General features: G+C 37.9%; 1 protein-coding gene across 4 annotated transcripts in view; it reads left to right on the top strand.

Annotated features, from left to right (window-relative positions):
- PDE4B (phosphodiesterase 4B) overlaps positions 1–26,617 on the top strand; it is a 486,666-nt gene that overhangs the window by 138,909 nt on the left and 321,140 nt on the right. The window contains exon 1 of one of the 4 annotated variants that reach the window (XM_001500306.6): positions 19,530–20,296. The exons of the other annotated variants lie outside the window; for them this stretch is intronic. Coding sequence (XP_001500356.2) covers positions 20,061–20,296 — 236 coding nt within the window. The 5' untranslated portion in view covers positions 19,530–20,060. Of the gene's footprint in view, positions 1–19,529; positions 20,297–26,617 lie in introns of those variants that run through there. 4 annotated transcript variants of the gene reach the window in all.

The following is a 26,617-nucleotide window of genomic DNA, read 5'->3' as shown; positions in this document are numbered from 1 at the left end:
TCCTTGTTAATTGTTTGAATGGACCAGAACAATGACAAATTTAGTGTTTTCTAGCTTTTTAGTGATGTAGTGGGTATACTTCACATTACAATGTGAAATTGTGTTCAAAATGCAGTTTATAAGTTATATTTTATAAACTGTCATATTTTCAATGTTCCAGCGTAAACTGACCATTTGAAAGAATGTTTCAGTGACATATAATGAGGGCATATTGTCATGTAACTATGACCTAACCTATATTTTTCTTCTACTATAAGATTTTTCTTAATGTAAAGCATCTCTATACTTTAATAAAATGGGGCTAATTATCGTAAAATAATCATAACCACATTTTGGCATATATCTTTTTATGACTTTGATCTAATAGTGGATGTACTAAAATATTCCATCGAGTTTTCCCCAGGAAATATCTGCTTTCTCACGGTATAGAAAGTCAGCACAGGCTGCTTTTGCTGCTATAACAAACAACCCCAAACTTGTAGAGGCTTAAAATGCTATAGATTTCTTCTTGCTCATACTACACATTCATCTTGGACATGGATGAGCTAGACTGATCCTCATCCTTCTGGGACTCAGGCTGACAGCCGCAACCATCTCAAGCATTTTCATGAAAAGTATAAGAGGACAAAGAGAGCTCTGGAGGGTCTCACCTTGGCAATGAATTGTTTGGTTACATCCAGTTGCAAATCATTGGTCAGAATAGTCACATTCTCCATTTGCTCACAAGGGAGCCAGGAAGTGCTATCCCGCCAGCTGCCTAAAAGGAAGACAGCTGGGGTACTTGATGAGTAACACTAATTACTACCAAACATGGCATCAAAGACTTGTTTTCAGGCATTAGCTCTCTTAATTTGCTAGGGAGTCAATTAACTGTTGGTTATCCTAGCCACTTGGTTAGTTGAGAAACCATTTTTTTAATATCAAAGCACTATCTTTGTTGAAAAGATCTACTGCATTATATTACACATGGCTGAAATTTTGTCAACACCCTCAAATGTTAGATTTATGACAACGTTTGTAATGATGTATATTCTTGCATTCTTGTCCATGGATATTAATCACTTTATTATTGTGATTCTCAAAAGCATTTTAAAAAAGTGAATTTAGGTTATGGTAGAGGTTTTGTTCCTTTAATTCTTCTTTTTCTCTTTGTGTTTTCATTAGACCCATTCAGGGATTTGCTTTGAGTTGCTGTTCAGTGTTATTCTTTGACAGTACTCGACTAGTGCCTGCTCACTTTCCATTCGAATGCAGTTCTGAGCCAGCATTTGTCAGAGAACCATTTTAGACTCACGAATACTCATAATAGCAATCTCAAAGGTTCATTTCATTCTTCAACTTTCTTAGGTAAAGTAGCAAACAACGTATGAATGCCTTTTACTTTACATCTTCAAACTAAAGCATCATTTTTATATGCATTAACAATTTTATTCATTTACTCGTTCAGCAAATCTTTATTGTACTTTTTCTCCTGTAGCAGGCATTCAAACTGATTTACTTATATGGATATTACTAAAAATTTATGAGAAGTTACAAATAATTTTCTAACTAAGTTAGTTACGCTTTAAAGGTCAAAAAGTTTCTATTCTTTTATATGAAGTTGGCAATATAAACCTGACTATGGAACATGCACTTTGAAATAAGGCCCAAGGGCAGGAGCTAGACTGCATCCTTTCCTGTGGTCTTTTGCAGAAGCAGGATACATGCATTTGGAAGATTATTGACTGGAGGTACTGGTATGATATGTTGTTAAATATTCTGGGATACATGCTTTATTCACTTCACTGGCCAAAGTTACTGTGTGTCGATAGTGAGCCTTATGCTTTGGTAGAAACTTAGAATATAAAGATCATTAAGACACAGACCATATTCTCGTGGAGTTCACAGTGAACTGGGGAAAATCAATATGTTAACATATGATTAATAAGTATGTAATTAATAAGTTTTACAGTAAAGGTATCTACTGAGTACAATGGAAATACCAAGAGATTGGGGAAAACAACCTGGAGGTCTCAGCAAGATCTTCCAAGAGTAGAGTAATCAAGTGTCATTTACTGGGGTCTTGAGTGGAATTCACTGGTGGGAGAGGAGAAACAGCATCACAAGCTTAACAAGCAGCATGAGTGAATAAATGCATGGAAGTGTGAAAATATGTGCAGCTGGAGGGCTGTGTACATGGGTGAGCAGAGTGTTTTGGGAGTGTTGGCAGGAGATGAGGCTGAAAGGAAACCCTGGGCCAGGCAGAACAGGGTCTTGGCTTGGGTTTGCCTCAAAAGAATAGATTACCTTTTCAGGATAAGAAAGGATAAGCATTATCTAAAGGAAATGGAATTTATCTTGTATGTACCCAGGATCATTGAATCTTATAAAGCAAGAGAATGACATGGTCAAGTTGATAGATTCAGGAAGATAAGTAATTGTAGTGGGAGATGGAGCGGAAGAAACTAGAAATAGTGAGACCTGGAGGCACATAGAGCTTAAATGTTGGCTTCATCAGTTTAATTCACCAGTGACTAGATTCTAGGTAATTGAGATAGGTGACTGATTCTTGTACTTTAATTTATAACATTATGACTATGTGCTTAGAGAATGGCAGCTGGTCCTTTAATAACTTGATTTCTTTTTCTACATAAAACATCTCCATTAAATTTTCTTTCAAGTACCAGTGCATTTGTTAGAAAGCAGCAGACATGTTAATAGCAGCCAGTCTTCCTCAGCTATGAAAATCTACATAGTACTAAGTATTTATTTAGGTATTTTTATTGATAGATAGCAATAGGTATACTGGGAGATTTCTCAGGGAATCATTTCATGAAGAGCCCTATGTGACTTCAGTGCAAGAACCATCAATGACTAAAGGAAAGAGTTGATGGCACACATGTAGCCATTGGCAGAGTTTGAAGAATTTAACATAGTTGAAGTGAAATGAAAGTGCCAAGTGTAATATTTATTCCAACTATTTCAGAAGTAGAATATGATCGTCTCTGACAATGTTCAGAGATGATGCTATTATCAGCAGTATCAGCTGTTTTTGACACATCAAGAATAAAAATGAGGGAAAATGATAAGTGCCAAAATTGACTAACTCTAAATAATGATCTCTAGAATGCCTGAGCAGGTGTTTTGCTATATTCCTGTAGCTATAACGATACATAATTTGAGACACTTTGGAAATGAGCATTATTGTCAATAATGAAACAAAGTAGATTATGATCTCTTCTTCCTTTGGGCTTTTAAATGCCGTGTCTTGTGTTTTATGAATATAAAAGCCATTATCTGTGTTTCCACGAAATATCCACCATTGTTGCTTCTCTCTGTTATAAAATCACACTATTTCCAGCCAGACTGGGAAGAGACTCTGGTACAGAAAAGCTCTAGTAAAATGTTATTACTGTGCACTTGTTGGATTTTCTCTTCCTTTTAAACTGATACATTTGATTTTTAAGTTTCTATGCTTTTAGGTCCCTTGCACTTTCACGTACAGGTGTGTATCGACGCACACATTTTGTAGTCAGATTGCCAATTGTTTTACAAATCAGTTTGCCATTTAGATAGTCAATCTCCCCAAAGGCCAGGAGATTATTCCTTCAAATGTTCTGGTGAGTGTGTTGGCACAGTTCTCTACAGTACCATATCTTGCTACGTTACAAGGAGGATTTTTTGTCATTCGGATTACACATTTCTTAGAGATCTTGAGTTCTCAGCAAATTATGTATCTTTACCTTTTGAGTTTTAGGATCATGTCTTTTTTCCACAATGTTTTATAGGTCTAGATTATTTGAAAAGAGGTGTGGTAAAGCTGACTATTTCCTTGAACACGAGATAGTTTGTAATCTTCTAGATCAGTCTTTCTGGGATCAAAAGTAGTTTTGGCCAAAGAATGATGATATTCTTTAGTTGCTGTGTATGGAATTGGAAGAGACAGAATCAACCTAAAGGTCTGTGATATTTATCCAAAAGTAGTGGAAGGGCAGGAAAAGGTATAAGGGACTGCATCCTGTCTGATGTATATTCTGACTTAGTATTTCTGCACGGCTATTTCTGCGTGGTATTTCCAATTTTTTCCCCTTATTTAGATGCAATTATACTATAAATAATTAGTCTTCTTGTATTTTCAGTAAAGAGAGGAGAAAATAACACACTCTATTGTTTTTAACTTCTCTAGGACCAAACATTTATTGAATGCCTACTTTGTGTCATGCATAAAGTTGAATGTGACAAATTGTTGCCTTAGAGAATTTTTGGTCTAGTGAATATTTTGTCTTGTACATTCTTTTGCTTGCATTTAGGTAAAGTTCTAGGAGCAAAGTGTTCTTTTGGCTGAAAATCTATCCCTTCTGTTTTTATCAGGAAAACCCAGGGCTAGCCAGCTTTAAGCATTAGCTAATTGACAATATTGGAAAAATTATCAGTTCCAGAACAAAGTCCCTTTTCTCATTAATTGGAAAGCCACACACAATTCTTCCTTAATATAGTCCCACTTCCACAAATCTAAACTGAAGGTGGGGGGGGACAGAAAAATGCTTCAATTCATGGATAATTAGGAATGAATGTGGGTTTACTAATGCAGGTATTCCAACTCAGTGACTATTTTTATGTTTATATATAACATATATGTATATTTATGTATAAAACAATAAATATATGCTTTATTTTATAGAGTAATTTATTTTTATTTATTGCTGAGGAAGATTCTCCCTGAGCTAACATCCATGCCAATCTTCCTTTTTTCTTCTTTTATGTGAGTTGCCACCACAGCATGGCCACTAACAGACGAGTAGCGTAGGTCCACACCTGGGATCTGAACCTGGGCCGCCTAAGTGGAGTGTGCCGAACTTAACCACTAGGCCACTGGGACTAGCCCTAGAGTACTTGATTTTTACAGAAGACATTCTAGTTGGAGAAAGAACTGTAGAGTGAGAAAGAGCTTGGGTTTGCATAGAACCTTCAGGAATGACTAGTTATCAGCTTTGAACCTTACCTCTCAGAACATGAGTTTCTTTAAGTGTGCAATGGGAGCTAAAAATACATATTGTGCAAAGGTGTTCTAATATCTGTAAAGCTACTAGAACACAGTAGACACTTATGAATTGGTAGCTATTTTCTTTTTGTTGTTAACTTATTTTTTAATGAATATTGAAGTGCTATTATGAGCAAAATATTGCAGGAGGATGTTGTAGGAGGAACATAAAAAGAAACTAAATAAGATCTGTCTTTGAAGGAACTTTCCACAGTTTAGATGGGAAGATAGACACACTCACACATCAAAAAATTCTGAAACAATCCTAGTATAAAACATACAAAACAAAGCAAAACCTTTATAGGGCGGAAATTTAGTGCTGGAATAATTTTCATGTCACAGAGATGAGAATTCTAGATCATCATTGCTCTCTCCCTCAATATCTATTTAGAGATTCCCCTCCCTAGATGTGGCTATAATAGAATACTTCTTTAAAAAAATACTTTATTGGAGCTGGTCTGGTGGCATAGTGGTTAAGTTCACGCACTCTGCTTCGGCAGCCCAGGGTTCACAGGTTCAGATTCCAAGTGCGGACCTACACACTGCTCATCAAGCCATGCTGTGGCAGTGTCCTGCATGCAAAATGGAGGAGGATTGGCTCAGATGTTAGCTCAGGGCCAATCTTCATCACCAAAAAAAAAAAAAAAAAAAAAGGACTGGTTTATTTGGAGTGGTTTTAGGTTTACAACAAAATTGAGAGGGAGGTACAAAGATTTCCCATACACTCCCTGACCCCACACATACCTAGCCTCCCACATCATCAACATTACTCATCAGAATGGTACATTTTTTTACCAAGGATGAACTCACATTGACATATCATAATCACCCTAAAAAATTCTACAATTTACCTTAGGGTCCACTCTTGGTGTTGTACATTGTATGGGTTTGGACAAATGTATAATGATATGTATCCATCATGATAATATCATATAGAGTGTTTTCACTGCCCTAAAAATCTTCTGTGCTCTGCATATTCACCTCTTTTCCCGACCCTACCTCTAGCAACCACTGATCTCTTTATTCTCTCTATAGTTTTGCCTTTTCCAGAATGTTACATAGTTGGAATCATACAGTATGTAGCCTTTTAAGGTTGGCTGCTTTTCACTTAGTAATATACATTTTAGTTTCCAATAGAATACTTTTAATAAACTCAAAGATGTTCTTGAGAACCATTGTCAATAACTGGTGTGTCCAACTGCAGTAAATAGGACTGTGCTTGTAATTGCCATGAATTGCTTCAACTCAACTCTATGTTAAGTTCTCACTGTTATTGCCAATAGGCCACCAATCTCTAAAATTGTATCTTTAAGTTGGCCCCTTATATAGGAAGTATTTCGATGTTAGCATAATTAGAGGTGCTCATAGTTGTTCACTCTACACTGCTTGGGTGCTGCCATTCCCTTCTCCTGGATCCATGGCAGCCATTGCTAATTGATCATGGTGCTCTTTCCCACTGACTGCAGCCTCACAAACCTTCTCATCTCAGTGTTTCAGGCAGTCACAACCAATTGATTTGACTTGACACCTGAGATAACACCTATTTGTCATCCTGACCTAACAATTTCTGAGTTTGAGAATGTCTGTGCTCACTATCTCAACTGAAGGCAGATTCGTCTAGCCCAGTAAGTCAATATTTAGGAAACTTGACCTAATAACTATATAATTCTGTCTCTTTTTTTCCTTTGGTCTCATTATATGCTAGAATTCTGTGAGATCAACTCGGAAAATATCGTGGAATGCAATGGTTCACAAACATTGGTGTGCATCATAATTACCTGAAGACTTGTCAAAGCACATTGCTGGGTCCCGCCATGAGGGTTTCTGATTCAGTAGGTAGCAATCTTTAAAAGCAGGTCCAGATTACTCTTCAAGAAATATAACCACAAGAGATGCTGGTGGTGCTAGTTTTGGAAGCACACTTGGAGAAGCACGAGTATAATGAAAAGAACAGAGAATGGCAGAGAGAAAAGCCGCGGGGCATCATTATTAGTGCTTTGACTTTGAGTAAGTTTCTTAAGTGACCTGGACCTCAAATTTTGCTCCATGAAATTTTCTCTATAATAAAACCTGTATCATGGAATTATTTTAAGCACTCTGTGAGATAATATTTCAAGTGCTTCACAAAAATAATCCCTCAACAAATGTTTATTCCTTTTCTGTGCTTTTTTTGCACTTTGTAATTGAAAAAAAAATCAGAAAGAATTATTTTGGATACTATAGGGAAAATGGAGGCAGTGATGTATTGTTCTTGCTCTTTCTTCAAGAAAGGTTACATATTCTAACCCTCAGAAACTCACTCTGTGTTGTTCTAAAGATATTTGCTCTTCGCTTGGAAAATCTTGCCTTAGGCCCTGAGGAGAAAGTTTTCCTTTATTCAAGTTTAGGAAAGTGGCAGATGGTAACCAAGCAGGGGGTTTTGTATAAAGGCTGAGAAGCCGCATTGAGGCTGGATTTCCCCTTTACAAGGAATACGTGCAAATGAATGGGATAACGTCTACAACACTTTTTAGGTCCTGCAAGGGAGGATGCTATCCATGTGTCCATGCCAGATTGCATTGCAAACGCGATGCCTTTTACATTGGAAATTGTAATTTGTTAATTTACATGAATTACCCTACCAAATACGTGGTATGAGTATTTACATCTTACAGGTGAGGGGCTGAGAAACAGAAAGCTTGCAGGAGTTGCCCTGGGCTGATGAAGAAGCGGGCTGTGTTAGACCTCAAAGCACAGACTCCTGATAAAGAATTCATTCCCTTCGGTCGTGCTCCTACTTGCTTGCTTGACAGTTTACCAGGGGTTCAATTTGTTTCCACATAAGTATTTTCACATACAGATGTTTTATAGATTGCTGTATTTTTGTGCTTAGTAGTCTTAATAGAAAACATCAAGTGTACTCTTTAGGAAATATAATGTTATCTATGGCAAAATAGTTCTTAATTATAATGCAGTGTTTCTGGACGGTATAAATGATAGCTTAGAATTGAAAGGAGAATTACTATGCTTACTATAAATCTCCTTGACAACAAGCTCAATGTTTTGAATACTGAATCATTTAGAATTTTATACAGATTTAAGGGTCTCTCACCTTGGCATCTCTTTCGTTTATATACTTCTGGGTTTTTAACAGGTATTCTTCAAAACCCCATTAAACCGTGTCCCTTTAATAAATATTTTCAGCCAGTTAACTCAGTAACATTTTAAATGTTTCCCTAATTTTCATCGTCATCACCTTTCTCTAATATTTACTGAGCTATGAAAAACTGAAATCAGTTTCAAAGAACATTTTGATTACCAAAATAAAGCTCCTTGTTAGAACTCCACTCCAGAAAAAAAGAAGGGATTCACACATCCTGGGTCTTCCCACCTAAGGGACATATAATGCCACCTGGGCAGTTACCATCCCCCAAATTGCTTGTTTCTCATTTTGAAATGAGAAGAAAGGCCTCTCAGCATATAGGATTCCATACAGATTGCCTTCCCGCCTTTGGCAGAGCTCCTGTTTCTCCTATGACTCATGCCTCCGTACACAGTGTTACCATTGTGCTCTCTGAAAGAGCAAATCTTGCTGGGTGGTGGTGCACTCCTCCATCGGGAAGGTCACAAGTTCACGTCTGCTTTGCCTTCTGTCTGGCAAGAAGTGTTCCGGCTAAGCGATAGATAATTGCAATATTCCTCTGCATAGGGGAAGTTGGACTTTCAATGGTACCCAGCAGTGATGGCTAAAAGGCCATTAGTGGTGGTGAATTCAAGATGAGTCTTATCCTTGCCTTTGATCTGTCATTCTGCACATGTCTTTCAGCATCTCTTCTCAGTTGCTACAACAATGAATTTGCTTAAGGACTTGGTTGAGGTGACTGAGAAGGACAGAGATGGTGCTTAATGGGAGCATGGATAAATGTTCTTGCAGTTTAACTGTGAGCTTTATTTATTAAATAGACATTTATTAAACACCTGCTGTACATCAGACACTCTCGTAGGTGCTAGAGTCAGTATGGTAAATAAAACGAAAGGTCTCTGTCCTCAAGGGACTTTTATTCTAGTGGGAGTGACACAATGACAATGTCAGAGAGCAAATAGATGTTGTTAGAATAATAAAGCTGAGCAAGGTGAGAGGGAGGATGGGATGCTGTTTTACACAGGGTAATTAAGGAAAGCCTCTCTGAGGGGATGTCTGAACAGCTACCTGAAGGAAATAGGGTGAGAACCATAGAAAGATCCAGATAAAGAGAGTTCCAGGCAGAGAGAAACGCAAATGTGCTTAGCCATGTGATGGGCCATGTGCAAATTCAACATTTATTTGAAATGGGAATGTTTTGCATAAATTTGTATAATCTTTAATAAAAATTATACACATCTATATAAAATATATTTGAAAATATTACATTAAGAAAACGAGCTATCACCGCTTTAAAGATGTGCGTACGACGAAGGCATAAAATAATATTTTCTACCATAAATCTTTTTCCCAGTGGAGCCATCACAGGGTTAAAACAATATATATTTCATACATAATGTACTGTAACTGCTTTTTTAACAACTGAAAATGTACAGAAAACGCTGTTTTGACTGTCTATCTTTAGTCTTCAGCTGTTGCTGTCACGATTCAGAAAATGTGGCTCTCTGCCTTAAGACGCACACTTCTTTAGCTGTAAAACATAATCCGATGCAATCTACAGCGGGGAACATTGGCTGTGATTAGACTACAAATCACCTGCTACGAAGGGGGAGGGGCATTCCTTTCCCTTTTAGTTGAGTCTCGTTTATGTTCTCAATGTGCTTTACTTTGAGTTTGTTTATATTTTCATGAAGATGAAGTTTTCTTTGACTTCTGTGTGTGGCAAGCGGTGCCCACTAATTTTGGTGGATATGGTACCAACAGAATCCCAAAATGTATCTGAAAATCCAGAAAAGTGAACCAAGAAATGGTACTAGGCACAGACTGGAAGGAGGAATTAGAGAATGCTTAGATTTTACTCTGGTGTGAAGTGGCACCTTCCAGTATCTTCTGCAAGTGGACCCACATTCCAACAAAGAGAAATTTAAAGAGATGAAACAAAAGCAGTTTCATCAAGAATTTGCTCTCTTGCCTCTAAAATTGCTAAATTACCAAAAATAAAATGAAATATTGGTTATAGCTAATGTAACACAAATGAAACCGTTTAAAATGTGAGCCCAGAGCTTGCAAATCAGTACAGATTCATAGCAAAACACTGTTTGTAGTGATGATAGCCAAGAGAATTAAGTTTCCAACCCAGGAGTCCCAAAACATACGTTCAGGAGTGTCTATAGAAGCTAAAACAGGCTAGAAATAGAATCATAGGAGGATATTTCTATCTTTAATATTTAAGATCATAAAGAAAAGGAAATATAAGAAAAATTTCTAGTTTTTAACAACACGTGAAGGTGAAATAAATTCTAGTTTTGAGTTGCAAATGAAGAACACGCTAAGGCACATTAAGGCAGTAATCTTCTCTTCCAAAATTGACTTAAAATGGATAAGGGTGCATTTCCACAAAATTATTTAAAAAAATGACTCACTGAAATTTGTTGCTACTGGGTGAAACTAATCATTTTTATTGCATATTTAAATTATTTTGTGTTGTCCTGAAATATGGCATTTATAGAGAAGCTATTCTAATTTCAGGGTATACCGTAATTGGAGTTACAGGCTTTTATGCAGTGGATTACCTTTATATTTAGGGCATATCCATGTGTTTCTTTCTCACTTTTCCTTTGCAATGCAGAGAGTGGATTAAAGTGTGACTTTGAAGATCGATGGCTTTGAGATTGAGTCCTTACTATCCGGGTGATCTTGGGTAATTCATCCTATCTTTCCTTAATTCAGCTTCTTCACCTGCAAAGGGTAGATTGTATGCTTCACAGGGGTATTATGAGGTTTAAATGCAATAATAATGTGTGCCAAAATGCCTACCACATAGTAAGCTCTCAATAAATACTAGTTATGATATCTTTTTCTGCAACTCACTCTCTCTTTCTCCTTCTACCCTCCCCTTCTTTGTTCAAGATCAGTCTGGAAAAGATCCTTCCCTCACAGCTCTCAGAAGGAACAAACTCTGCCAACACCTTAATTTTGACTTCTAGCCTCCCAAAATGTGGGACAATAAATTTATGCTTTTTAACCACCCAGTTGGTGGTACTTTCTTACAGCAGCCACAGCACACCAACACAGATTTTGGTACCAAGGAAGTAGGATGCTTCTGTAAAAAATACTTAAAAATGTGGAAGTGGTTTTGCAATTGAGCTGTGGATAGAGACTGAAAGAGTTTTGAGGCACTTGATAGAGAAATTCTAGACTGCCTTGGAGAGACTTGATAGAAATATGAATGTTAAAGGTGCTTCTGTTGAGGTCTCATATGGGAATGAGGAACGTGTCATTGGACACTAGAGGAAAAATGATCCTTGTTATAAAGTGGCAAAGAACTTGTCTGAATTGTGTTCTAGTTTTTTGTGGATGGAAAGTAGAAATTGCAAATGATGAACTTGGATTTTTAGCTGAGGAGACTTCTTAAGCAGTGTTGAAGGCATGACTGGATTTCTCCTTTCTGCTTATAGTAAAATGCAGGAGGCCAGAGATAAATTGAAGAAAGAATTGTTAAGCAAAAAGTAACTGGGACTTGAAGACTTGGAAAACTCTAAGCCTAAGCACGTTGCAAAAAAAAAAAGAGAAAATGTGTTCTGGAAAGAACATCAAGGGCATGGCTGGACAACTGTTTGCCAAAGAAATCAGTCCTGTAGCTCATGAATCCCATCCACCATCTCAGCAAACATCAGGAAGAGAGCTGCAGTTGTCCAGGAAAGATCTCGGGGGCGTTCTCTTGTCTGATGGCTTGGGCCTCCCTGAATCGCATGGGAGGCCAACAAAGTTTTTGAGAAACTTGTATCAACAGAAACCCTGCCAGCTTGGGCTCAATAGAGACAGAGACAGGATGAAATGAAGGAAGGCTATCAGACTTCTGGGAGTCCACGGGCAGGGAACAGGCTGGTGGATCTATCGAGCTGCAAACACGTGAAAGTCTATGGAGCAACCAGGAACTCTCATGTAGTGCTGGCGGAAATGCAAAATGATGCAACCATTCTGGAAAATAGATTGACATTTTGTTATAAAGATGAACATTTTGTTATAAAGAGGAATGACAATATATATTTATACAAACACCTATAGATGGATGTTTATCTGCTTTATTCATAATTGCCCCAAACTAGAAACAACCCACTGTCCTTCAGTGGGTGAATGGATAAACAAGCTATGGTAAATCCATACAAGAGAATACTATTTGGCAATAAAAGGGAATGAATTCTTAATAAATGTAACATCTTGGCCAAACTTCAAAGACATTGTGCTGAGTTAAAGAAGCTGGTCTCAAAAGGTTAAGTATTGTATGATTCCATTTATATGACATTATTGAAAAGACAAAATTATAGTGATGGACAGTAGATCCAGGGTTACCAGGCATTTGGAGTAGAGGATATGACTCTAAAGGTACAGCACAAGAGAATTTTGGGGGGAATCACAGAACTGTGCTATATCCTGAATGTAGTAGAAGTTCCATGAAGCCACGTGTGTGACGTTTCATAGAACAGTGCACCAAAAAGGTCAATCTTACTATATGATAATCTTAAAAAGAAAACAAAAGAGACAAAAGAGTAACCAAAGGAGCTTTACAAAGCTATCTACTCTGTTTAAAAGTCTTTGCCACAAAGCTCAGCATGCTTACATATAAAATGTCTTGTCTTGGCTTTACATATGCTGATATTGCGCTGTTTGAATGGTATGAAATATTTATATGAACTTAAATTTGAGTTGCTTCTTGATACTAGAACTTCACAGCCAGTGTTGTTAGATAAAATTCTGCTTTCTTCATTATAAATCTAAAAGCCATCATTATTAACGTTACTGAATTGTTAATAATTTCTAACACGAAAAGATTTAAAATGAACAGAATACGTAGTGAATAAACAAATCTTGAAATTAAGTGAGCTGATCTTGATCTAACCGCCTATTTTGGAAGCATTTTCCATATTGATATGTATTCTGTACCCTTTTTAGATTCATACTACTAAAATATTAATTTAGGAAAATATTGTTTCTGTAAAATAGCTTGCAAATATATATTTAAACATGAACTGGATCCCTGAATATTATTCTCTTTTTAAGAGCGACGGAGTGGATTTGACTTAATTTTTATGTGTGCTCTACTCTTTCTACGATCTCTGTAGTATCATAGTTAATTGGTCTAACACAGATAATGATTTACATTTAAAATTTTAACTAGATTAATACTATACCATTTTTTCTTACATATTTCACAGAAAACTGCTGACGGGTTGGAAAATAATAAAAAGATGAAAACTCATTTGAGAGAGAGAGAGTTTCCCAAATGTGCCTTTGTTTTTAACACATATGTCCCTAATATCCTATTCATTTAAAATCACGCTTTGAGGTGATTTGCTGACAGGTTAGTATTATCTTTGGAGCTGAAGTACCCTCTCGTAATGCAGATTTTAAAACAGGGACCATGGGAACAGTTTCTCTCCTTGCATTTATGCATCTGGCTCATCCTTGCTAATATATCTTGATGTTAACAATGACCTAGGAAACAAAGAGAGGCGCTCCCTTAGTATTTTTGACTGTGCAATTTATCTTCACAGCATGTGCCTCAGGAAAGAAGCACCTAATTACTCTGCCAAAACCAGAAAGCACCGTGAGGAGAGGGCCCAGCAAGTCTATGCTACCTGTACGCCACCTAATGAACGGAGATTATAACATGTGGGTCTTCTGCTTTTGCACTGCAGTGAGCGTGTGAATAATAATAATTTTCTTTAAAGAACAAAGAAATGGTAGCCAAAAATGGTAAACACAGCCAAACTGCTATGGTTTAGGAAGCTCATTTTTGGAATCCTTTGCAAACTCAAGTTCAAGAAATTAAGATGTTGACTGGATTAACTTTCAAGAGAGCAAGAAAAATCCAGGGCTAACAGGAGGGCATGATTCGGGGCACAAAATTCATTTTCTACTCACGTTTTCAATCAATAAATATTAACCAATTGAGATGCAATGTCAGGCGCTGGAGATATAAAGATGGATAAAATAGTTTTTGTCCTTGGAGAGCTCCAAGGGTAGTCCAGGAGACAAGTGAAAATATATGCTACAATAGACTAGGAAACGTCCAGCGCTGGTGGAGGGGGGAGGGGAGGAAGCAGCTGACTCTGCCTGTGGAGGTTGGGAAAGGTTTCAGTGACGAGTTTTCATTTGAGTTCAGCCTTAGTGGATGAGACATAGTATCCTTGGCAAAGAAAATAGAGAAGTAACACTTCGGGCAATAAAACTACGTAAAGTCATCCAAAAAACCGTGAAAGGCTTACTGTTCATTGCCACGCTAGCTATTGCTCTAATTTGAGAGAGGTGGTTTACCCCATTTTTGCCTAATGTCACCCTTCCTCACCCTATTCTGCACCGAGGAGATTGTTTATTCGTTCAACAGAGATTTATTTAAATACCTACTGCGTGGCGAGTACCGTTCTGGGAGTTGGGATCATGGGAGTGAACAAAACAAAGTCCTCGCCCTCGTGAAACTTAACTCAGGGGCGTAAACGATGATAAACCAGTGCGTAAGTAACATCTACAATACGATATGCTGACAAGTACGATGAAGAAAAATGAAGCAGAATGGGAGAGATTGTAGTTTTAAACCAGGTGGTTAGGGAAGACTTCATCAAGCAGTGCTATTTGGGCAAGGCCTGTGAGGAGGTTAGGGAAAAAACATGCAGATATGTAAGGGGAGAGGAACGTTCACAGCCTGTTCAATGAGCAGAAATGAGGCCAGGGAGGCTGGAGCAGAGAGGGTGAGAGGGAGTAGCAGGAGATGCAGTCAGAGGGGAACTGAGGTGAGGATGCAGTCTTAGAGGTCATTGTGTAGACTTTCACTTTTCCTGAGCGTAGAGAGGAGGGCTTTTCTTTCTTGAGTAGGACTCTCTTTAAGAACATTATGGTACCAGCCTCAAGCATCTAGGGTACAAGCTTCCCACTTTCTCTGTATGATTCATACTGCTAGGCGGTACAGGTGAAAACTGATCATTCTGGAGCACCGTTTTACTAATGATGAGTAATTAAACAGTTTCATATGTATAAAAGTGAAGCATTCACCTTATCTTATGAAGATGACGTGCTAGATGACTCCAGACTCAAGGACATTTAGTACTTGTGATGATATACTTTCAGTGACATGACTAGACCACCCTGGGAGCATGCCTTCCCTCTTCTGTCTTGTTAGGTATCCTCTGTTATAAAAAGTTTGGTGTAGGATCAACTCCTTAAAAACTGCAATTTTGTGGCTTGATGTTCTTTTCTGAAAATGGGCAAAGTAATGTGTGTTCAGGCTACAAATATTTATTGACTATCTATTCTATGCCAGACTCTGTTCTATATTCTAGAAATGAATAAGACTCAGCCCAGCCCTAAAGGACCTCAGAGTTTGATACCATGGGGAAGTCCAACAAAGATTTCAACAGCACTTGTCTGATATGTTTATAATGAGGACCAAATGAAATGATTTATTAAAAATGCTTACAACAATATCTGGCATCAAGTAGGTATGCAATAAATGTAAGCTGCTTCATTATAACTCCTTAATTCTCAAGAGCGGTCAGCTAATCGTTCTTCCCCAAGATGGCTAGACAACTATCACCATTCAGTTATATGTCATCTTTTCTTCAATCATGTTAGAATAATTCTGTAGTTCCATTTCTTCAAACTGAAGTAGAGAAATTGGGAGAGGTTGCCATCTGTGCCGAGAGAGGTGTTCTGTTGAATGAGCCTACAGTTGTTTCTGGTGTTCCGCATTCACGTATTCCCTTGTCTGCCTGAAGGAAGACCTCGTGTATTTTTAATTGGAGAGAGCCTGATAGCTGTGCTCAGATGGTGTGCTGTTTCAGAAAAGACAACTAAATAGTGACATAAATAAAGATATAATCAACGATAATTTAACCGTTAATATCGATAATCTTAAATCTATTCCTCTTTAAAAAGAAACTTCTGAATAAACTCTTGTCTTCTCAAACATCCAGCTTTGTCTTTACAGCAAATGTGAGCCATGTTATTTTGTAGTCAGTGTTGTTATATATAACTTATTGCACAGAATCTGCAAGTTTTCTGTCATTGAAATACTTTAGTTTTATGAGGATGGTTAGTTAAAAATTGGTCACTCAGTTCAGAGAAAATTTATTCCAAGTTAACTTTTAAAGTCTGAAAGGTATTGAGTAGAAAAAGAATGTAATTATCTTCATTTAAAATAATTTGATCACAAAGCTGTTAGGTTTAAACATTTTAACGATGTTACAATACTTGCACTATGAGTTTATCATTTTGTTTGTAATTAATTTGCTTTCCGTTTTAATTTAATGAAAATCAAACTATTTTCAATTTGCCCATTATATTTATAAATAACACATTGTTGATTATAATTGACCACATAACTCTATTCAGATCTTTTAATGAAATTTTATTGTGATAAATTCTTGATTCTTGTTGCTTTGACAGGATGTGGATACCAGGAATTGCATTATTTAAAATCAAGTCATAGTTATAATTGGAATTCTCGAATAATTCCCAAGAGCACAGTAATAAATTGACTCAGAATTACTCGTTTTTCCCTTTGAGGTGCTAAGGACTGAGCATTATATGTGGAGACGAAGGTTCCACTCAGTTCTCCAGCACCTTCCTAGGCACTCAGGAGGCACATAACGCTATCTGCTTTCTTACTGGCTTTTTTTCCTGTTCCCCTGGCTCTCTCTCAAACGGCATCTTCTTTGTTTAAATACAGCAGAATGTTATCTGCTTTGACTGCACTTTTGTTTACTTTTCCTTAGGTACCCTATCCTGTTTCCTACATTCTAGATTCATCTTTGATTTAACACAGTATCTAGTTTTTCTTTGGCATTTTGACTCTACAAACAAGTTTCATGCATTTACCTGTAAACATGCATTTCCTTTTCTCAGAGGTAACTAATTCAGACTTTAAAACAGTCTGATTATCTTTTAAGTTTTGTATTTCAATTAACTGTCTTTGGTATTCCTGAATGTTACCCAGAGTAGGTAGAATTGACAGACTTTACATATTTTTGAGAATTTTATTTCTTAGAATGATTCTCAAAATTTCTTTCACTGGGACATTGGCTGTCATAGTAGGCAAAGTGAGAAGAGTAATGTGAAATGTCACGGGTTTTTTTGTTAGTGCCCTCGAGTCAATTCTGACTCCTAGTGACCCTGTGTACCCTGCCTGGTCTTTTTGCACCGTCCTCTCACCTTCCGGCTCTGTATCAGACAATGTTCTGCTGCTATCAATAGGGTTCTCATGGCCAAAAATTCAGAAGTGGGGGACCAAGTCCTTCTTCCTAGTCTGTCCAGTGTAGAAGCTTCGCTGAAACCTGTCCACCATGGGTGACCCTGCTTGTATTTGAAATACCAGTGGCAGAGCTTTCAGCGTCACAGCAACAGGCAGCTGCCACAATATGACAACCAACGGATGGGTAGTGTGGATCCCTGACCCGGAAGCCAACCCGGGCCACAGCGGTGAGAGTGCAGAATCTTAACCATAAGACACTAGGGTTGGCTGAAATGTCACATAATGTTACGTAAATTGACAATAAGAATTGGAAAATAATTATAATTGTACTGCCATGCTGCTTTAGGAAAGTTTATGTCAATGTTTCCTTATCTGAACCCTAGTTTATGCACAGCTAAATCTGGGTTGTGAAATTTGCCATAATTTTGCGAGGAAAAAAATCCCTAAAATGCTTATTGTATTTTGACAGCCTTAAAAATTGAATATAAAAAAGACCATAGTGGCTTCAAATTACTATTTTATTTTTTGCACATAAGTCACTCTGAATATTGACAGGATCACGTATTCTCATGTTCCAGCTTTATATCACATTATTTTTGGAGAAAAGTCCTAGCTTTGTTTTTACAATGCAGTAAATAATAGATAGCATTACTCATATTTTCTCTCACGATATTACTGACAACTCGTTCTCAAATAGGTCAGTTAAAATATCTTCAAATATATCAAAAACGCGTGCTAAGGCCTAGCCAGACAAGATGACTGTCTTAACCTCTCTGGATTGTATACTGAAAGAGCGTTCAACTGGGAAGCAGAAGTCCTGGGTTTTAGCTCTAATGTCAATGACAGATAGGGCTTTGGCCAAGTACTGAAGTTCTCTAGGTCTGTTTCATCGTCTCTGAAATGAGCAGCTGAACAAGGTGATTTCTGGGATTCACTCCAACTATAAAATCCCATGACTTTGCTTTTGTTCATGACATATTTTTTGTCTTATTGCAATATTGATATCTTTCCAAGATGGTACCTGTAAACCAGGAGTTTACATCCTTTCTATTATGTCTGAGTGACTTCCCCCAAGGGCTGTGTGGGGTTTATTTCTTCCTATACAGAGGTCATTGTCTGCTCTTAGGCAGGCCTTTAGCTGTTCAGCCAGAGCATATGACATATGTGAGTGATTTTATAAAGGTGGAAGTCCTCACACCTTGGAAGAAAAAATAAATGTCTCCCTTTTCCACTGCAGTCTTACTGTGAGTCATTCCTTAACTGTCACCCTCCCTGAAGAGCCCTCGCTCTGATTTGTGAAATGCCTGTGCGATCAGGCTGGCCCGGGTGGCAGTCCTGGCCAGTACAGACTTTTCACAACATCTGTACACTTCAAGCTCTGCAACATTCTTTTTACTTCCGCGTGTTTTCTAAAGTATAGAAGCCGCATTCCGACACAGTTCCAAATGAAAGTTCAGGTGACAATGATGAGCTGTGGAACCTGCGATCTTTTGGACTTCTCTGCCCGTATGTCTCACTTGCCCGCCCTTGAGAACAGAGCACCCACACACACTCACGAGTCAATATACCCTCGCACAGGCATGCACTGTCTTGTACCCCTAGCTGCACACACACAAACACATGCCTGATTCTTGATTTTGGATTCTGCGCTTTGACTGGGAGCACTCATTTTTCCCAGTTGTCACCTTCATTTCCACTCTGGGAACTTCGGCTTTTAGAAGTGACTTTGTGTCTACCAGAGTGTCTGCTTTGTGCAACCCAGGAACGATGTTCTTAAACAGAAGAATGAGGGTAATGTGCATTGGAATAAAGATCAGGCTTTAAATTCCTCAGGGGGAATGAACCTAATCCAGTGTTTTCCTGTTAGCTGACGTTTTTTTTATTGATGCTGTTTTGGATCTTCTGGAGAAGGGAGAAAAAAAAACTTCAGTAATCAGCTCTTTCATTCAGAAATGGAATTTGGGGGGCTGTTTTAGTTAGGCTTTTCAACAATCCCTGATTTAATGTTTTCACTGTGATGAGGACGGTAGCTTCACAAATTCTGTGAAAATCTGCGGGGTGGAGGGTGTTGAGGGGGAAACAGTGCCGTTGTTTAGATAATTCTGGCCAATAGCATTTGGTAGGTGGAGTTACTGTTGTGTGCATTACAGAGCAAGATAATTCTGAATGAAGACTTTAAACACCACGCATGCCGCCGGGCTCTGGTTCTGCTCTTTGTGCAAACAAAACAAGTGACCAGGTGACCAGGTTTGCTTCCTATCCAGTGGTGAATGCAGGTCCTTTGATAAGGTTTTTTGAAAAACACATGTGAAGGATTTATCAGAAGCCCTTGTGAATATTTCATGAGTTGATATATTCAGCTGAATGAATTCAGTGAGTGTCAGTGTGTCGCTTGCAGACGAACCTCATCCACAAGGAGGCTACTGACATGGGAAGCACTTTGGCGCATTTTCAGAGGCAAAGCCGGGCTGATAAAGCTCCTTGTGACAGCCTGACTTGCCATTCTTCGAGCATGCTGCTCTTGCTCTAAGCAGCTCCTGCCGTGGAGCTCCAGCTTCCTCAATTAAACCGGGAGCAGTTTGCAGACTTCTCAGCCTCCCTACCTGCAGCTGGGTCTCTGCTATGTTAGAGGGTTTTGTTTTGGATGGTGAAAGCTAGCACTCACATAAGACATGACAGCAAAAGATTCTTCAAAAGAACTTACTGCTTCTGAATCTGAGGTTTGCATAAAGACTTTCAAGGAGCAGATGCACTTGGAACTCGAGCTTCCCAGACTGCCGGGAAACAGACCCACGTCTCCTAAAATTTCTCCACGCAGTTCGCCAAGGAACTCACCGTGCTTTTTCAGAAAGTTGCTGGTGAATAAAAGCATTCGGCAGCGCCGCCGCTTCACTGTGGCTCACACATGGTAAGACGGGGCGCGGAGGGGTCCGCGGCGCTCTTCCTCAGCAGCTGTGAGTTGCAAATGGAGAAAATGGAACCTTTGAATTTTGTTCATCATACATACCACGCGTGTGAGATGAATGGTGAGGGGGTCAGCCGAAGAATACACAGTGCACTGTGTGTGAAATTATCTTTGTGCTCCTAGCTGTTTTCAGATGAGATAAGAGCCTGTGAAATTACTGCTTGTAAAAAATACCTAGCCACTTCTAGGTAAATTGACTATTGAAGGAGTTTTAAAAATTCTGTGTTTTGTTTAATCTCTGTTCAGGTGATAGGTGACTTTTTTGTGTCTTTGTGTGGTCGTTCTTGATATTTTTTAATAGCATAGTTTTGGTACGAGAATAAGTGTTTTAATCTTAGTCCTAATTTATTTCTTTAGACAATGCATAAAGTCAACCTTACTTTATGGCGTTGCCGTGTTTGTAGTGTATAACCCAGGGGGCGTTTGATTTATTTAGTTTATCTTTACACTACTTAAGGAAAGGGAAAACTAAGTTCCCACTTCTGAAATGACATGGTTAATTAATTTTATTTGTAATTCAAATTGCTTTAAGAACCTCTTGTAAAAAATCGACTTAAAGTTTATAGTTTTAAATAAATATAGTTTAAACATAGTTTAAATACATTCAGGATCCCTCTGTGAAAATTGCACTGAGCCTATGACCTTTAATGTGTATGTTATATACAGTAGGGTAGCTTCCTTCAACCAGTATAATAACGAAATGTAAGGAACAGCACAATAGAAATTAAATAAACTGTAGTTGTGAAAGCTAAGCCATTTGAGATTTCTTTGAAGGATATACTTTCTTTTAGAGTAAGATACCCTTCAAAATTGGGTGTCTGTATCCATAGTTTTTATTTAGTAGGGACCCTAAGCAATAAAGGGAGCTAGTACTTCTTAAAGGCAGTTCTAACACAGTGATTTGGGGGCTGCATACTAGATTGCCACTGACATGATAAACTGAGGATATCTGGTTTTTGACAATTAGTATTTACTTGAATCCTGTTTTATACTCATCTGAAATGTTTGTCTGCCTAATCTACTGCACAGTGCACTGGCAAATTCAAGTTACCCCTGGAAATATGTAGCTTGCCATTGATGGACACCACACGTTTAGCCAACATATACTTTACCCAGCTAAAAATGCTATGGTTATTTTTGTTTCCTGACGATGGACTGTTGTTCATATAATTGCTTTATTGGGGATTTTCTTTTGCTTGTCATTTTGATGAATTAAATCTTATTACTTAATCGTAATCTTATACTGATTTGAAGAAGCCTTCTTGCTTGTGGTTTACCCCCTCCCTAATATAGTTTGCTAAGTAGTGTAACTGAATAGGAGAAGGTATATAGGTATATTATTAGTTAATTGTCATAAAAGGAACAACGATGGAAAATGTACAATTAATTAATAGACTCACATGTTTTACTATTTGGGTTAATATTAAACCATTATTTTGACCAGAAGGACATGTAATTTTACTAAGCTAATTTTCAGATAATGATAAATCTTCATAAAATCTCAGTAATATTTTCCTTATTGTAGGGTTTCTGAAGATAATGATGTGACCTTTCTTTTACTTAGAAGATATTTTTGATGTGCTAGGAACATAGAGCTATAAATACTGGATTTTTTTCTGTTCAAAAGAACCTCGATTTTGAAATGATTAAAGAGCCAGTTTCACTCATGCATTATACAAATTTTCTTGCAGCAAGTTACAAAGAGAACAATTAAATGATAGCTGAGGTAACTTATGCTGTTAAGGTGATCTTCTAGCTGAATTAAGACAAAAATTTCCGAAAAATAAAACCCATGACTTTGGTATAATGTACCATAATATGGATTTAAAGAATCCATTAATCATCAAACTTATTAAATAACTTTAGTTATGACCATGATTCATCTTCACCCTTTTTCCCTCCCAACTCGCACACTCTCCTTATGTTTCTTAGTAAAGCTGAATCACTGTTTGTTTTCAGCTCCCGATTAAGTCTGTATTTATATTTATTTTTATTGTTTTATCTGAGTGTATATTTAATATTTTTCAAATTTGTTTTCATGAAACATTCAATGAAAATTTCTTTTTGGAAAATATACACATATCTATGTATTTGAATGACTTTTTCACTAACCTTAAAAATTATGTGCTTCTTGTTTTTTTTAACATCACATGTAATCATTACATGAGGAAATAAAAGCATAAGTGCTTTGTTTTTGCCCCTTTGTCATGATGAAATGTAACCATCCTTTCACGATCAATGATTGGTATTTTCCAAACCATGCATTTAAGTTCGAAATTCCAAGATATGCACTTAGAAGTCTCTAAAAACATGTTATTACTTTACAGTAGACAGTAGACTTCTTTTAAGAAGACTGGGTTGTTTTGATTCCAGCGTTGAAATTAAAGTAATTTTCATGATGAAGCTAAACAATGCCGAGGATGCAGTTTATGTCTAAACCCACTGAACAATTTTTTTTATCTTTAGTTATTTGTAGATTTCATAGTTTGGTCAGATTAACATGTAGTAACGTGTAGTTCTGGTTTTGAAAACCCAAGTTATGAAGTATGGGCTAATGGCAGCAGATTTAAGAACCACTTGTGAAATACTGACTCTGTGATTATTTTTAAAATGTCTGAAAAAAATAGATACTCAATGTGTTGTCACTAATCAGAATATTTATATGATCCTAAATCTGGAAGGAATTTGGATGATTATCTCATTGCTTCCGTTCCCTTCAGCAGGACCACGATTACTCCATCTCTGACATATGGAAATCTGCCCTATTTTCTATAACCTCACTTAGTGAGGTTTAATTACTTCATAGTCCAGGTCTTGCAAAATTTTTCCTCATGATCAATATCTATATAATATGTAATATTTATAATCTGGTTTTTGGTCCTTAATGGATATTAAGAAAAGACTTATAAGAACCTGCATGAATCTGAAGGTCATTATCAACTGGTCCCAGGGTTTTCTTTTTTTATTCACTCAACATGTAGAATTGAGCACTGCTGTGAGCAAGAAAAGAAAAAATTGTGATTCAACCCACATGGATTCCAACACCTACTATGTTTTAAGTTCTTTACTGGAAAGTGTGCATATATTATCTCATTTAAGCTTCACTTGGAGTATAAGAATGCTCTATGTTCATATTCTTCTCAATATGATATGTTGCAGATATAAAAGGTGTTCTGAATTGCTTTAGCTTCTTCCAAGTATTTCTACTACATTAATCATTATTTTAACTCTGAACCACCATTCCACATTTCCAAATACTTTCAATTCTGAAACCCAGAAGTGGACACCACCCTCATTGTTAGTTGATATGAAAAAATATAGATAAAAAGCATGTCATATGTTGCAAAGTGTCAGTAGAATGTCCAGCATTCTTGAATAGGGAGCAGGGAAACTAATGCCAGAGTCCTTAGGTCAACATATTGTTTATCCCTAACCTCAAATCAGAGGTGACAACTTCTGAGGCATAATGTTCTCCTACCTGGCTTATGTGGCATGCTTTTTCTTGACTGGCACTTGCCACACAGTGTCCAGCTTTTTCAACCGTCTCTCCTTTGCTGATGTTTTCATCTCAGTCATCACTTCTCCTTCATCATCAGCAGCATGATGCTCTCTGAAGAAAGCTATTGGTGACATCTTGAATATATCCTGGGCCACTACCCCTCTCTCCCCTACATTCTCCTCTTGAAGAGCAAATATATTGGTGAGCACCACCTCCATCTGTCTGTTCCTGCTTGCACATGGAACATGCTTGCACAGGGAACAATATTCTTTCAATCAGAGTTAGTGTTAGAAAAAGTACTTGTGTTTTTCGTCCTTCTCCCCACTTAGTTCCACCTCTGTCTTGGAAATCTTTCCTCATTTTAACAAAAGTTCACGAAATGTATACTTTTCTGTCTAATATTTAAATGCAAAAGTATTAAAAGACATGGTTCATACTCTAAAGGAACTTATATACCTGAAAAGACAAAGCTGGAATAACTGGAGAAGAGTAAAAAGAGAACAATGAACATAATATAGGCTTGACTTTTCTCTGAAGTTTAGACACCTTTACTATCTTAAGCAATTTAGTCCTAGTTTGCTAACTAAATCTGCTGTCTGTGCTTCATATTATTCTTCAATCTCCTTGAATTATTTCCTAGCAATATTGAAAAACTTTTGAGAACTATCTGTGTCTTTATATATTTACTGATTGAACATTTAATTGAACCAATCATTTGTTGACTACCTACTATGTCCAGGCCGTCCTCTGGGTTTAGGAGATACAAAATGAGAAAGATGGAGCCCTTGCCTTCAAAGAACTCATATACTACCTGGGAAACAAACTTATGCATTAATAATTAATCAATGGTGTGTAAATAATGCTATTGAAGAATCATGCTCAACTTGTCATGAGAGCACAGAAGAAATAAATACCGCTAGAAAGTGAGTCAATGTGATAGAGAAGGTTTAGAGAGGAGATGACATTTGTGTGGGGTCTTGAAGAATGAGCAGGAGTTTTCAAGGAGAACAGTGAGCAGGAAGAACATTTGTTTTGGCCGCGAAGAAATAATAAGGAAATTCCATTGACAAATAGTAGTAAAAGCTCACGTTATTCAGCACTTAAAATGCATCTGGCGTTGTTCTCAATATATTTACTTATTTAGTCCCATAAAAAGCCCATGAGTTATATGCTATTATTATTTCCACTTTATAGGAAAAGGGATGAAGCACAGGGAGGATAAGTAATTTTCCCAAGGTTGCACAGCAAGTAAGGGGCTGAACTGAGATTTGATTCAGAGCGTGGGGGAAAGTGAGCAAAGCTCACTGGAGTTACAGCCTAGGATGCAAGGTGGCAAAGACAGCAAGTAAGACTGTGCCTGTAGAGTGGAGCCATGCCTTAGGATTCCAATATCATGAATGGGACTGGGGCTTTATTCCATCATCAGCGGGGGGCCACTGCGAGGTTGCGAGAAGAGGATCACCATTAACAGCTTACCTGGGGAAGATCCTTTGCAGGCATTGTGGAGAGTGGGTTGGAGGACGAGGAGCTTGGAAGCAAAGGGGAAAGGGGGAATGTGTGTTTGAGAGGTAATGACTCTAATTATTGTGCACATCCCATATCATTGAAAACTGTGCTTGGGACATTCTTTATGACTTAACAAATTGCTGTTTATGGAAACTGGGAGGAAAGTCTGTAGACGTGCTGATCCTTGCATTCATCACCTATGGCATGATGCTGTGCATAGTGTTAGCTGATGCGCCACCCCCAAATGCATCAAACAGTCAGAGCAAAGGTGTTTGGGAGGATGGGTGCATCTGGGGAAGCCCAGGTGCTCAGTCCTAATTTACTAAAGGTGCTTCTTGTTGTGTTTTATGTATAATCCTGGTGGGTTTTTTACGTAAACTATCTTAGTCCACAGTCTGAACTGAATGCCAGTGGAAAGCTAAGACTTGTAGCCTGAGTCTATTGCTTTAATCTGAGCAAGGATTTTTTCAGTAGTGCAAGTCTATAAATAGTGTTTTCCTAGCCTTTTAGTGTCTGCAAGTCTTCAATATATTGGATTTTTAAAAATACTTACTGTAAAAAGGGCTTTGTAAAGTAATGATGACAGCCCCCAGGACCCAAGGTGGCCGCGAGCGTGCCTGCTGCCCAGCTGCTGAAGTCTGAGCCCCTTTTGCAATTTCTTATTTGCTTTCTTTTCCCATTCCTGCCTGTTTTGTTGTCTCCCAGCTTTCGTCCTTGGATGTTTATCGTGCTTCCTTCTCTAACATCTCTGTCCAGACACCAGCAACATTATGCTTGAGGCGTTTACATGATTCTCAGAAAAGAATCCAGAAGGCTTATCATGGTTTACCAGGCCCTATGTTATCTGGCCCCAGGCTACCTGTGACCTCATCCCCTCTTCTCCAGCCTTGTTAGCCTCCTCTCTCTTCTTCAACAAACCCAGCACGTTTCCACATCTGGGCCTTCGCACTTGGTTTTTCTTCTGCCTGGAAGACTAGTCCCCGGGATGTTGACGTGGCTCGTCTCTTGCTTCCATTCAAACATCACCGGCTAGAGAGGGCTTTGCTGACCCTGTATCTCAAAAACCACTTTCCACTTTCTAGTCCCTTAGTCTGCTTTAGTTCTCTTCTTGGTACTTACCTTTACCTGGAAATCCATTGCCTGAAAAGAGATGCTTGCTTGCCATATTGTTTTTTTTCTTTTATTGTCTGCCAACCCTGCTACCTTGCACGAGGGTGGGATTTTGTCTTCTTTGCTCTATCCCAGGCACCTGCAAGAAA

Source organism: Equus caballus, chromosome 5, assembly GCF_041296265.1.
Source record: "Equus caballus isolate H_3958 breed thoroughbred chromosome 5, TB-T2T, whole genome shotgun sequence".
Classification (NCBI taxonomy): Eukaryota; Metazoa; Chordata; class Mammalia; order Perissodactyla; family Equidae; genus Equus; species Equus caballus.
This window is presented reverse-complemented; position numbering and strand designations above follow the sequence as displayed.